The 13,980-nt window shown below is 43.1% G+C and overlaps 1 protein-coding gene across 1 annotated transcript in view; it reads right to left on the bottom strand.

The window, feature by feature from the left end:
• The window catches only part of GRAMD2B (GRAM domain containing 2B), a 97,130-nt gene that overhangs the window by 6,381 nt on the left and 76,769 nt on the right, over positions 1 to 13,980 (bottom strand). The window contains exons 2-6 of the mRNA XM_019635310.1: positions 10,340 to 10,459; positions 6,983 to 7,094; positions 4,792 to 4,858; positions 3,709 to 3,812; positions 2,443 to 2,537 (exon numbers count right to left, since the gene is read on the bottom strand). Of these exons, the coding sequence (XP_019490855.1) occupies positions 2,443 to 2,537; positions 3,709 to 3,812; positions 4,792 to 4,858; positions 6,983 to 7,094; positions 10,340 to 10,459 (498 nt within the window). The remainder of the gene's footprint in view (positions 1 to 2,442; positions 2,538 to 3,708; positions 3,813 to 4,791; positions 4,859 to 6,982; positions 7,095 to 10,339; positions 10,460 to 13,980) is intronic.

Raw genomic sequence — 13,980 nt, 5'->3', positions numbered from 1 at the left:
GCAGGATCTCCAGGATCCATGAAGATAAGTGAATCTAAGAAGAGCAGCATGGGTGTGTCACTGAGCTCCTTAAGCTGGTGTTTACAAGGCCAGAGGATAAATCTAGATCGTCAATTCAACTGAAGAGAGTGGTGGAAACAGAACTGGAAAATTTACACTCATTTTGAAGATAAGCCCAAAGCTCTAGAGAAGTTACATGCTTTGGGCTAATCTCCACATACTCCACTCTCTTCTGTCGTAGGGTGGGAAAACGCTGAAAAGCACTGGTGTCATAGAACTGTAATTGTACAGAAAGTCTGGGATGTGAATTCTCAGCTCAGTTCTACTACTGTCTATATGACCTACTCAACCTTCTCAGCTAGACTTTCTAGACCTCCGTTTCCTGATTTGTAAAGTGGAGATAGTCTTTCCTACTGCCCAGGATTTTCTGTGAATTAATGAGATAACATATGGAAAATGCCCAGCACTCAATAACAGGGTCATTCATTTCCTTATTTGTCTCATATAAAGAGGATGGGTGAGATAAAAGAACTCGAAGCTCTTTACTGGTTCAAACAAGAAAGAATAACAAGGACAACTATAGCAGCTACCATTATTAATACCTATTTACCAGATGAGAACGTCATTTAATTATGACAATCCTGTAAAGCCGAGGAAGAGATAAGGAAATTTGTTTAGAGTGGTATTTGATGTGCTTAAGGTCATACATATAATAAGTTACAAAGGTGGAATTTGAACCAATCTGATCTAAAATGTGGTTTCTTTTTCATACAATGTACTACAAGCATATATCAGATGCACAAGAATAGCAGATGTTCTTGATACTTTTAGACATCTCTTCTACTAGGTTTGGTCTTAAAGAGCAATGGATCACATCACTTTGAGCTCTGAAAACAGGGCCACACACAGCCATGATAAAAGTGACCCGAATCCCTCCATAGGAACACACACTTACTTGAGCACACATTTGGTAAAAATATAGCATATATTTTGAAAGAGTATGGCCAGTAGAGTAGCCTTATGTTAGTACTGCTAGCTTGAAGGAAGAAAAATGAGCTTTAAATTTTGAATATTTGCATTCACATTTAGGTTTATGTGATGGAATTATTCTACAGCTCCTCAAAGTTCCAGAAAGGGAGACTATGAAAGAATGAAGGGCTACACACAGAAATTTTGAAGTGTGGGAGATGATTCAGAAGTTATAAGTAGGGATAGCTTTGGAAAGAAATAGAATTTAAGATCTACCAAGACAGATGATATAAAAATGAGTCTACTTTTGTTTCTGAGCAGCAACAGATATACACAGTGATAAGGGGCTATAAATTTGGATTTTCTTCATAATCTAAGGCATGGAACACCCTTAAGAAGGAGTTTTCAATCAATTGCTTCATGAGTATCAAATGATAACTAGATAACATCTGAGAAATAAAGCAGAAGTCACCTTTCAGTTTGAGCCTAAATGGAAAGTGATACATTTAATTTTACTAGCATCTGAAAACACCAACAGGGTGGCCAAAAGGTCCTGATTAAATGAAGGCTACCTTTTATTACTATTTTTCCAGGACAGGGTGCTTAGAAATTCCCCTTCCTAGAGAAAATTGTTTGGCTGCCTTTAGTTTGTATTGGATCATGTTGGACCAAGGTCTGCTGGCAATGAGGAAATTCTGCCACAGAGCTGAAGCCCCAATCCCCTTGACACCATCCTTAGAGGGGAAGAAATGTACAAGTCACTATCGTGGTTCTTATGTTCCCACTGTTGCTAATTTTTCAATCTCTTATCTCTTAGATTAAATAGAGCAAAAGGAATCCCAGTGTGTTATGTCTGTAAAAAAAACCAGGGTCATTCCTATTACCTTGTTTTGGTCAGTTCTCTCTCAGGTAGAAGTAGGATTTTGAAACCATTGCAAGAATCATATCAGCTTGAAAGTGTACCTTTTAGCTTTGTGAATCCCCCCCACTCCTTACCAAAGAATAATTCTTTGTTCACCAATGTTTTCAAACACTGTGGCTTTGGTCAGGGGTGCTGGCTGTGTCTGAATTCCTGAGAATTATCTTTATCCCACTGAACTGGAGCTCAGTACCTCCCAATCCCCTTTTCCACTCCATGACCAAGTTCTTACTCGTATAACTCAGAACTCTGGAAATATGGTGGAATACTGCTTAATGTTGCTTTTCATTTTACAGATAATACTGTGACTCAAAATATGTTTAAATACTTAACTCTATCTAGTAAAGGAACAATATAAAAATAATATGTTTGACTTAAAGACAGTATGCTAGTCTGCTGACTCAACACCAACAAAATAAAGAATTTCCATTTTATTTGTTAAGTGATCTTTGTAAGATTGCCAGTGGCTTTAGGGAGAATAGTTAAATAAAACATACCACTGAAAACAAAAAGAATTTTTAATCAGCTGCTTCATGAATATAAAAGCTGCTTACTCATGATCATGAATCAGAATGCTTGAAAACTCACGGAGGTCATGCAAACCCAAGAAGGTGTCTCTCCGATTCCGAATTCTGGTGGCCTGAGTGAACTGTGACGTGACAGCACAGCTCAAGGGAAAAGAATGTCAGTGGGATGGGATTATCTTTTCCCTGTTTATGCCATAGTCCCAAGGTCCTTGTTTTAGAAGGCGGTTCCTTGGGAAAATGGCCAATTCCTTCAGGTTATTTATTCTCCTTAATGGCTCAGGGTGTTAAGAGTCCCTGCTCCCCCAGATCGGTATTTAATGAGAATGAAAAGATGTTAATCAGTGTCCTGAGGGTTGTGGGTATGTGACTCAACCCGACTTTAAATGCTCCAATTCCTGCTCATTTTGTGCTGGTGATGATACGGAGTGAGCTCTAACAAGTAGCTTATTTATAGGCCTGTTTTTCTCAATGTTTCTGGTGGTAACTGGTCTGAACACAGTAAAAACATCAATATTTCTTAAAAAAATTGTTGTAGGCTTAGTGGATGTCTTTGAAACTAATTATTGCACATTTTTCATATGAACAACTTGGAAAGTTGTCCGGTGACATATGGGTAAAAAGGATTTAGTGCAGGGTTGTAGGAGAGAGATAAGGAAATGGCTAAGATGGTGTTTAAGGAGAAAGGGACCTTAGAGTCACCTAGAGGCATTTACAACCTGTAATATTTAGAACTACGGTAAAGGAAATTTGCTATAAGGGTATAATAATAATACAAATATTTATAAATATTGCTACATTTAAAACAATATTCATGGAGCCGGCGCGTTGGTTAAGAGTTGACTTGGGACACCAGCTCTGAGCAGCAGGACCCTGGTTCGGATCCCACATGAGGGCCAGTGACCCTGCCCTCTACAGCTAAGATGCTGAACAACAGCTCGACCTGGAGCTGGGCTGCCGTGAGTCACCGGCAATGGTGTAGACTGCACTGGGGCTGGCCAGCAGCTGGCATGAGCTTTCGTGAGCTGCCGTGAGTCACCGTCCAATGGCCGGCAAGCAACTGCCTCACCCGGGAAGAGCGCAATGATAATACCAACATGGGCCAGTGAAGCGATGTCCTCCACAACTAGACTGAAGAACAAAATGACAGCAACTTGTATGTGCCCTTTCCCCCAATTCCCCAACGCTGTTCCCCTCCGCCAATTTCCCAATAAAATCTTAAAAAAAATAAAACACAATATTCACAATATATAACAAAGTGCAGGGCTACCTGTCTTTTTAAAAAATTATACCAACCTTAGTGTCTTTTCCAAAGACTTTGGAATGAAAACAAATCCAGTTTTCTGATACAAAGAGCTTCCCCTGGTATAATATCTCTTTTTGTAGAGCACAGGTAAAACCTGGGAAAATACATGCAGGTATAACATCATTTAGAATTTACATTTAAAATGAAAATTCTGTATATATGTCTGTTGGTGACTCAGGGATGGGCAGAGCTAATACACTCCAATACTCAAAAGATCCCTCACTCTTTTTCTGTCATCTTTCGTGGAATGAAAGTATGGAGGCAAGAGTTTGTTTTTTTTTTCCATTCAAAGTCTTAACAAACTTTAGTATCAAAATCAAAATGGAAAGTTAAGTCTGTCATTGCAAATGAAAGTTCAAGAGTGGTGTTTCAAAAATCTCTTCTATTTAGGAAGCTGAGTCACTCTCCTGCTAATGTCAGCACTCCTGCCCCAGCCTACTTCCCTAGGATTGTCACTAATAACTTCTTTTGACATAGATGGGTTAACTGTGAGAAGGGCATGTAACCCACACCTTCCTGATTGGAGGTTATGGCTGGAATCCAGCATCCTGCCTTCACAGTGTTTATGAAGAGAGGCTAGAATGAAACCCTGGGCCCCTGATCAACCACCGCGGAGCACAGCAGGTGCTTAAGTGGCGTGCTGGCAACCTGTTTATGTGACATCATCTCACTCTGCCTTGTGCAGCTGTCAACACAGGTCTGCCCACCTACATCTGTGTTTCCTTTTAGCCTTCTTTTAGTGGCCTCTCTTGCTCCAGGCTTGTGATCCTAAATCTCAGGACAGTCCAAACAATGCACCTTAGCAGTGAATGTGGAAGGTGAGGCTATCATTCTAGAATCATCTTGGCTTGAATCCATATCATATAGAGAGATTCACGTTCCTATTCTACTCTGTTATCTTTCAAGGTATTTGGTGAGAGCTGATTGAAGCTGGCATTATTGTGATGTCATGACTTTTAGAAACCAATCCCGCTTGGTGAATTAGTCCCTGGATCTGCCCTCTTCCTCCCCGCCAAACCAATAAGCACCTTTTCAAATATGTAGCTTAAAACGTCAAATAGGTCAGAACTTACTTTGCCTCAGGGGTTCCTCAGTTGGGACATCAATAAATAGCTTGTGGAAGTGCATATTTGCCTTGTACTGCAGTGAAAACAAAACACAGACGTCACCACTCTCAGGTTGTTCTTTTTTGTGAAACGTCACAAATTTTAACTTCAATTTAAATCACATCACACACTTTCCCTCACTTAGTACAGTATCTTCAGGAATTCCCTCTCTCTAATCTTACAGTCTCCAACACAACCAACCCTTCTGTGAAAAACGGTGGAAGGCAGGGCACAAAGGTTTCATTTTCTAATAAGATTAGTGACCTGGTTGGATGTACATCTGCAGTCACGACACACGTGATGGTCAGCCTTCTGCTGAGGCAGTGAGATAAGGGTGTTCCAATAAGAAATGAGATGACATTCTAAGAAGGACTACCAGGGCAGGTAAGCATCCCAGGGCACTAGAGATACAGGTGAGCACTCTCACGATGGTGGTTCAGACCTTTGTAATCAGATAAACCTGAGTTTAAGTCTCAGCCATCCTTCCTCTTTGGGACGTGATTGTGGCCTAGTCCCTTAACCTCCCTGGACATCAGTGTCATCTTCTGTGCCAGAGGCAAAAACAGCACCTACCCGAGTGTGATGCCATAAGGCTTACATGGGACATACAGCTAAAGGACCTGCTACCTGGTATCATTACTAACACTATTATTGTTTTGTGAAGGCATTTCCTTAGCCAGGGTCGGGGGAGATGTCGGTCAAGACAAGCAGGACTTCTCTCCAGGGTGACAGAACATCTGAGTCTGAAATGCGGCAAATCACTTCATTTTCAAGGCATGTGTCTCTACAGTCTGACAACAACAATGTACAGACCGTACTTCACAGTTTGTAAAATGCTTTCACAAACACTACCCCCACGATAACCTAGGAACTGACGTCCATGGGTCAGGACACTGAACCTCAGGGATCCTGGGTGGGTTAACACAAAGCTACTAACAGGTAGAGCTAGGTCCTCCTACCACAGGCCCACTCTGCCTGACAGGATGCTTTTCCTGAAATAGTCTCATGAGCAGAATAGAGAGATACCACAAGAGCCTACTCAATATTTTATTATCCAAACTGGGTATGGTCTGAACAGCAAAAATGGCCCTACTATTGCCATAAAGAGCTTCAGACAGATGATAGATGGTCCCCTGAAGTTGGCGATTTTACAGATAAACCTATAAAGTAGGTTACCTCACGGTGCTTCCGAGGAGTACACTTTGCATGCAGAAAGCCACCTTGATTAAAGCTAGGTGTTCTATGGGGGCTTTTGCTAAGATTTTGTTAGTGGTTACCATGAGCACTGGTTGCACAATTGATTTAAAAATATCCCAGGCCACGGTCTCTTAAAAAATGTCAATGTAATAAGAGGTTTAAAAAAAAAAAAAAAAGGTAGCAGGACTGATTGAAATTAAAAGCAATATGGCCAATAAATGCAACCCCTGGCTCTAGATTGGATGTTAGGGGGAAACAAATAACCTTTATAAAGGACTTTCACTACTGGGATAAAGGTGAAAATCTGAAAATGGATTTTATATTAATAATCTATTTGTATATTTACTGTTTACTGAAATTTCTTGGGTGTGCCAACAGTGTTTTGTAATAGTTCTTAGGAGACACATATTCAAGTATTTAGAGAAGTGTCAAAAAACCCCCAAACTGTTGGCCCAGTAAGCATGTCACACGCTATGACGCAGAACTGGGCTTTGTTACCGATCTGGGTGTATTTTAGAGCAGAAGCAAAATTATTTCGGAAGAATTATGACCCTGTTCACAGGTTTACCTTCTGTGTGAAGTTGGGTGGCCTTCTATTCACTCAGGCGCCTTATTGGATCCTTTCATATTAGTGCAAGGATGTCACAGTTCTCCTGGGAGTGGCTAATTACTAGACAATCACGTGACTTTGCGCTCATCCCTCCTAGGCACTTGTCAGAGTTAGGGGTCACAGCATGGAGCTCACTACCACTCGATATGTGTTGAAAAGGTCAGTTGTGAAATACAATATTGATGAAAAATCGACTGGAGGAACTTCAGCCTGTTCTTTTCCTAGATTGTCTACAACCTATGCCTATGTTAGTCCTGACCAGCAGGAAGCTGCCTTCTTGGCTCCCTTTTTCCCATTGGTTTAATGCTCCTGTTACCCTCTGAGACAATATACATCTCATCCCCAAATTACCTGGCTGGAAGACGAAGATTTTTTCCTTTCAGTCTTAGAGTCATTTTTGCTTTCTGTTTTACAGTCGTTCTTATCACTTGCTAAAGAGACACCATCAAAACTGGATTTTGACCTGAGGAAAGAAAATCCGGGGAGTCTAACAGAATGAATTTTTTATGCTACTCGTTAATTTCATTGTAATAAATCTGGACTCTTATACATCTCACAAGGAAATCGGGCACATTCGTTTTGCTCTTCTAGACGTCAATCATCTCTCATAACCCTCTAAGGGCATTTACATAGCACATGCTGTAGGAGACAGGGGTGACTTCTGCAGGCTGTCATCTCAAACTACAGACATGGTCCCTTACAGAAGGGAAAAAAATAACAATCTCATGAAAATAATTAGATCATTTCAAAAGTATTTTAATCAGTATAAAGACAGCAGGCCAATTATTAAACAAAATTGCAGCTATTGTTCAATCAAAGAATATGTTTATTTCAGAATTCTATTAATATTTAGCTAGTGTTGACTGAGCAGGGCATTGTGTTACATGCCTTGGGACACACAAGACACTCTTTATCCTTAAGGAACCTGTGTACATCAAACATCTTTTGAAGGCTTATCACAAGAAAAAAAGTTTTTGTAGCTAATATGGGGGTGGATGTTAACTAGACTTACTGTGGTGAGCATTTCTCAATGCAGACACATATTGAATCATTAGGTAGCACACCTGGAACTAATCTAATGTTATATATATATATATATATATATATATATATATATATATATCAATTGATATCAATTGTACTTCAATAAAAAAATGAAAATAAATTAAAAACAAAATTTCTTAGAAAGGCAGTACATGATTTAGCACCAAAACAATACATATGATATCATATCGTATCATATCATAGGCGTTAGGACGCGGTATAAGACAATAAGTCTCACAGGAGGAGAGAGAAGAGGAAACCAATGAGTAATGTGGGTTTCATACATGGGGCCCAAAAGGATGAGCAGGCGTTACGTATGAGGAAAAGTGAGACCAAACCTCCCAGAGTGAGAAAATAGTAGAAGTGAAATCAGGATCAAAGAGGACCTGTTTGGAAGTCAGTCTTTCTTTGTTCTCTCAAGAGCAGAGGTCAGGGCCCCAGGATTCCTTTCTAAGGTGATTCTAGTCCTGGCTCCCCATTTTAGTAGACTTGTAAATTTGCATATATGGTCGTATCTTCAACCCTACAGCTCAACAGAGTCATTTCACAGTAGAATGCATGTATGATTTTTAGAAGTATATATATGAACAACTTTTATGATATGACTATGTAGACTTTTTTGTTGCTGTTTACTAGGGGAAAATGGCACAAGAAATCCATGATTTCACAATATGAATCCTTAGAAGGAGGCTCAGTTAAAAATTCTTTTTGGTTCATAGCTGATTTAATAAGAATCTTAAGCAATTTGGGTGGTATATGGGTGTGTCGGAGGGGCAGAAATGACTGAAGTTAGAGGGACATTAGGTGCTGATTTTCTCAGCTGCGAAAAGATGCACTATATGATGTCCTAGGCCCCTTCTAGCCCCAACAGTTGGAATCTGTGATGCTCAAACCACAGGTAAAATACCGCTCAGAAATTCAAGGTACGTTGATTTGGATTCAGGTACTGGCCACTGAACCTATTCACACATATAAATTTCTTTAGAATTCTAGGAATTACTTTTTTTTTGTAATTATTAGTAAACATTTGTACTCTACTTGAAAAGAAAATGATTTCTTTCAAATGTCAAATGACCTATTATTTGCACTCTCTACTAATTTGAATTTATCAATTCTACTGATTTAAATTAATAAATGTTAATGGAATTGTCAAGGTAATGATCGGACCATTTGAAGATCTACAGACTGGAAGCAAATGTGACAAGTAGGGCATCTGACTCTTGATAACTTCGAGAGCACAAGCAGAAGGGCCTTACTGGCCTTATCTTCCCAGCACTGGCCGAGGTGGTTGGCAGGGAGGGGTGCGTATTTTCAGAGTATTGATTTCTTTGGGTCTTCTGTGTTATCCTCACGTCCCACAAGTGACTATGAGCAGGACCAGAAACCAGTGCAACATGAAAATACGGGGCCCCTTATTCAAAAATTAAGAATTTCCAGACAGCGACAGCAGAGCATTACACCAAGTGCCGAGCTCTTTGAAACAACATGGATCACACGGCCCTATAAAGTTTAACGAGCATGCCCTGATGATGAGTGGGGAAGTTGGAGTAAAACCAACAGTGTTTTAAAAGTGCCTGCTGTAGCCACTCAGTAGTGGTGAAAGATACAAGAAACAACATGCTTTGTGCCTTTGCAGAGGGCCTGAGCTGGTGAGTGACACAGGATGCTCTGACGGGAAACAGGCATAGAAAAACATGGTTAAAAAAGTGAGATGTCAAAACAGGCATGCAGAAAAGGTGAAGAGATAGCTGGGAGCGAGAAAAATCTGAGGGACGAGTGAAGACTCACGCTTGATCCTGCACGAAGCATAGATTTGGAGAGAAGCTGTGGGCTGGGCAGTCAGGAGGGGAGGGAAAGCAGGAGTTATTTGATCATCCTTTAGCAGAGGCGGGAAGACGCAGAAGATAGCAATTCTGACAGTTCTCACAGCAGGGTAGAGAGCGACCATTCCTCCGCTCTTACAGATGATGGCCCTATGACTCGGACCTGACCACTGGCCTAACCACTCTCTTTCAAGGGCTAAAAAGCCACCCTGAAGCGCCTTCTTCCTTCCGTGTGAAAGAAAGCACATAATTGGTGCTTCTGAGAGGGATGGGGTCCACAGCTTTACATCTCAAAACTGCCTGTCTCCCCACAGTCCCACAACCACACCATGGTCACACCACCAGCCCCAAGAGATGGGTGCTCCTCTCTCCAGACATGCACACCCTGCCGGGGAGCCCAGACGGGGTTCCCCTCCGCTCTTTTTTGTGGCAGCCAGGAAAGTGAGACAGCAGGTGTGCACACCCAGAGGCAGAGCAGACATTCCAACCTGGGCGGGCCTCGTGAGGAACCTGGCCAGCAGTCCCAGGTGCTTTATACATCTAAGCTGGAAATCAGGCCACCTGGCTCTATCAGTTAGCAAAATCAGTGCTTCACGAAAGGAGCAGACATGCTGCAGAAGTCAGAGGCCGGAAGGAGAAAAAGATGCTACTAGGAAGAGATGAATGAGGAATGCAAGCGCCAGGAAAAACACACCACTTCTTTCTCAGGGGTGTCATTTGCCTATAGCAGATCCTCACTCTTTTAACAACCATCATAAAACTAGACACAACAGCTCCTCCCAGGAACCTCTCCTCCACCAAAAGGCAAAAAAGAACAGAGAGAGGCTATGTGAGGACTCACCGGAGGCAGATGAGTTTCTTCTGGTCTGGGGACTCGGCCTCGCTGGACGGGGTGGGGGACTGGGCTGTCGGTGACCTGCACACCTTCTTCTTCTCCTCCACGCCATTCTCAGCCTCTGAGCTGGAGAAGAGAGAAAAACGCTTCACCTTAGCCATCCAGAGGTGGGTGGACAGAAAAACAATGAAGTCACGTCGCCTTGTGGAGAGTGGCAAGATCCCTCAGTCCCCACCAACAGGATGAGGTCAACTTGGACAGCTGTGCCCTTCCTGAGACTCCATTCTAACCCCCCTCGGCTGGCTTCGGCTGGTACACATCCGATTTGTGGGGACTTGCTCGCTCCCAGGTCTGCTCCCTGTGGGCTCTGCTCAGCCCTGCCTCGCCACTGGAGTTGCAGATCACCTGGAGGCTGGGAGGGCCTCTGCGCACACTCACTGGGTGCTTTCAGCCAGGTGTGAGCCTTCCTGCTGGGAACCCCCACCGCCCTCTGTTTGTACTTCTCTTATGTCAGTTATCGCCTTTTGTTGTAGTTACTGTGGGTCCCACTTTGGGTTGCTGTTATTTTAACCAAGCACCTTTCTATGCAAGGTATTGTCTCTCTGTACAACCACCCAGGCTAGGGAGGAATTATTACCCCCAGTTTACAGACGAGGAATCTGAGGCACTCAATACTAAGTACCGTGCCCAAGTCTGCAGAACTAGCATCTGTCTGAGTTGGGATTCAAAGTCAGGTCTGTCTTCTGTGAGGCCTTTGTGTACATGTGTTTTCTCTCTCCGCCGCCCCCTCCACTCCCCATGCATCCCTCCATCCCCCCAATCACCTACCTATCTATCCATTTAGCCCCCTTATTAGCTCTTCAGTGTGGGGATGGAAATCTTACTGATTTTTATATTCACCACAGGGTCTAGGATAGTGCTGGTATAGAATCATGATCAATAGGCTTTTGGAAAACTAGATCTGACTTGGTAAAGAGGGAAGAGAAGAGAAAGTAAGTCAAGAGGGTCTAACACGGAACCACGATGCATGGAGGTCGACCAGTGTGATGGGCACAGGAGGGCGCTCCCTCAGCCTCAGGCCCAGAGGAAGCCATTTCCAATGTGGGAAGACAGAGAGAAAAGGAAGGAGGTAAGGAGAATCCAGCTGTTATACATGGATCAGACCCTCCTCCGTCAGTCTGCAAAGCCACAAAACACACTGCTGAGAATGTGAGAACTGCACGGTGGCGGAGCATACAGGAAGACACGTTAACAGAGCGCTGCTATGACAGCTTAGCTAATTTTCATCCTAACTTACCACCCCTTTGATATCTTCCCCTCCAAGTTCACCGCACAGGCAGCAAATGTTACTGGTTTGAGCTTTGTGGTGGCGAACGTCCCACTTTTCAGTCCACACTAGGAGTCTGACTGTGGTACTCAAATCAAGACCAGTCTCTCTGAGACGGTATCCATTAATGATCCCGACTGATGGCTGATGCTCTCATTCTGTACTGAGCATTTGTCGTTTCCTAAGTAGGTAAATATCTGAGGACAGAGGCCCAACCCTCCACCTTCATCAGTTCTTCTCAAAGTACTCAGAGCACTTATGTACAACAACCATAACCATGTACATCAGTCCATAGCCAAATGGCATTATGTGACAAAAGGTACATGAAAAGCTTTGAAATATCAATAGGAAAGCACAGCTTTGGTTTCAAAGAGAGGATTTTATTTAAATTTAGCATCAAGTTGAATTTATGGACTCAAAGAATTTTAGAACTGTTAAGGAGCCTTCGAGCATATCTCTGCCTTTCCCCTCTACCCCCCCAAGACACACACATCACTCCTGTTCTTCAAAAGCATCAGGCAGAAAACCACTGCGAGTCCCTCTTGAAGTAGGGAGATTAAGTGCGTGTGGAACTCCAGTAATCCATCTCAGCATTCATTCAAATATTTACTGCATTTTAGGCAGGGTCAGCGTCAGGCTTAGAGGCAGAGCCCTCACGGTCCTGTAAGCACCCTGCGTGCTTAAAAACAGCCACTCCTGCTAGGAAGCACTCAGACAGAGGTGCTCCCTGTGTGGATGTAGCCCCACTGATACATGGCCTGGCAGAGAGAAGGTGCCCCCTGCTTTGGGCAGAAACAACCTAGCACCAAGATGCAAGGAAGAAAAGCTCAAACGGCACTTCAGCCCCTCCTTGCCCACGTCCCTTGCTGGTCAGGTGCTTTTGTGCAGTGCAGGGCGCTAAGTGCCTTCACCCACGCACCATGCATGGTGCTCCTGATTCAGGCCCCCCCTTAGCACTGAAAGATACAGTGCACACCTCTGTATCAAGCCACCCAAGCAATGTCTCTTAATGACAGTACAGGTCTGCTCAAGTTAAAAGGGCTTCTTTCTAGATGGTCTCTACCCCACTTTTCCTTAACCTTGCCCTTGGACTCCAGCACTGGTTCTCTCCTTGAAGGCCCCCCCCTCAGGGGAGGGGGCCATATGCTCCTTAGAGCCTTCCAACCCAGGAGTCTCAGGTCTTCCACTGCTGGCTTTGTAATGCAGTAGGCCCCTCATCCATTAACTCTTTGTACTGTTAACTTTTTCTCCCACATGGTTCAATTATCCAACTACTACACTAAATTCCTTAAAAGCGGGGAACTTCTGGGTTTTTTTTTTCCCCCACCGCACTCAGCTCAGCATTTTGCTCACAGAGGTCATTTATATGTGTCGACTGATGTGAGATTAATACTGCAGTGTCTCAAAGAGGAAGTGAAGTTCACCTACAGGCCAATTCAAGTTTAGGTTTTTGTTTACTTAAAGATGCTACGGAAACTCAGCCATGTTAATTCCTACCACAGGAGAGAAGATTCCACAAGCGCCCCTTCCCAGAGGTGTTTGTCAGCAGCTATTGAAATGTAGAATCTCAAACAGCAGAGACTGCCTGTCTCCCGAGTGAGCAGAGTGTGTGAGGGGAGATGGAGTGCTTCCCCATGGCCTCTTGGGAACTGAACAGTGACTGTCAGCGAGGCGCACAAGGGACATGAAATAACAGGCTCACTGAAATCATGAACAGAAACGAATCTTTTTCTTTTTTTTAAGAAGACAAGGCCCCTTCAGCGACATAAACTAAAAGAGTCAACAACAACAACAATAATAATAAAAAAAAGCAATCTTCCTCTTTCAATACACATTTATTGGAAGAATCCCAGCTGATAGGGCAGGATACTCAGAGCTGGGCTAGAGAAAGAGGTAAGTGAGGGACAGTTGAAAGTATCCATAGAAGCAGCAGGCGATGCTGAGGACAACCTTCACTTGGCCACGGCAGGTAATCTCCTGCCTCTTCTCCCATCTCCAGCCTGATATTAGCAGCAATTATGGGCCCTGAAAGCTTTCAAGTAGGAATTTCAGAGCAGCGAGACACATGCCACTCTTGTACCAACCAAGCCTGACATCACCGACTAAGGGGATAGCATTTTTATTAGCGGCTGTGACGTGCTGGTTTCAGTAAGACACTGCCACACACTGTTACACAATCTATAAATAAAAAACAAAAACAGGTTGGACAGTCCCTATCAACAGTCCAATATTTGTCAATTCCCAGACCTCAGTAGTTGGATAGCTGGATTCGGATTTCCCAAGTATCTGTAGTCAGACTTAAAATCCTTATATGGGGTCA

Source organism: Hipposideros armiger, unplaced genomic scaffold (genome assembly GCF_001890085.2).
Source record: "Hipposideros armiger isolate ML-2016 unplaced genomic scaffold, ASM189008v1 scaffold_21, whole genome shotgun sequence".
NCBI classification, from domain to species: Eukaryota; Metazoa; Chordata; class Mammalia; order Chiroptera; family Hipposideridae; genus Hipposideros; species Hipposideros armiger.
This window is presented reverse-complemented; position numbering and strand designations above follow the sequence as displayed.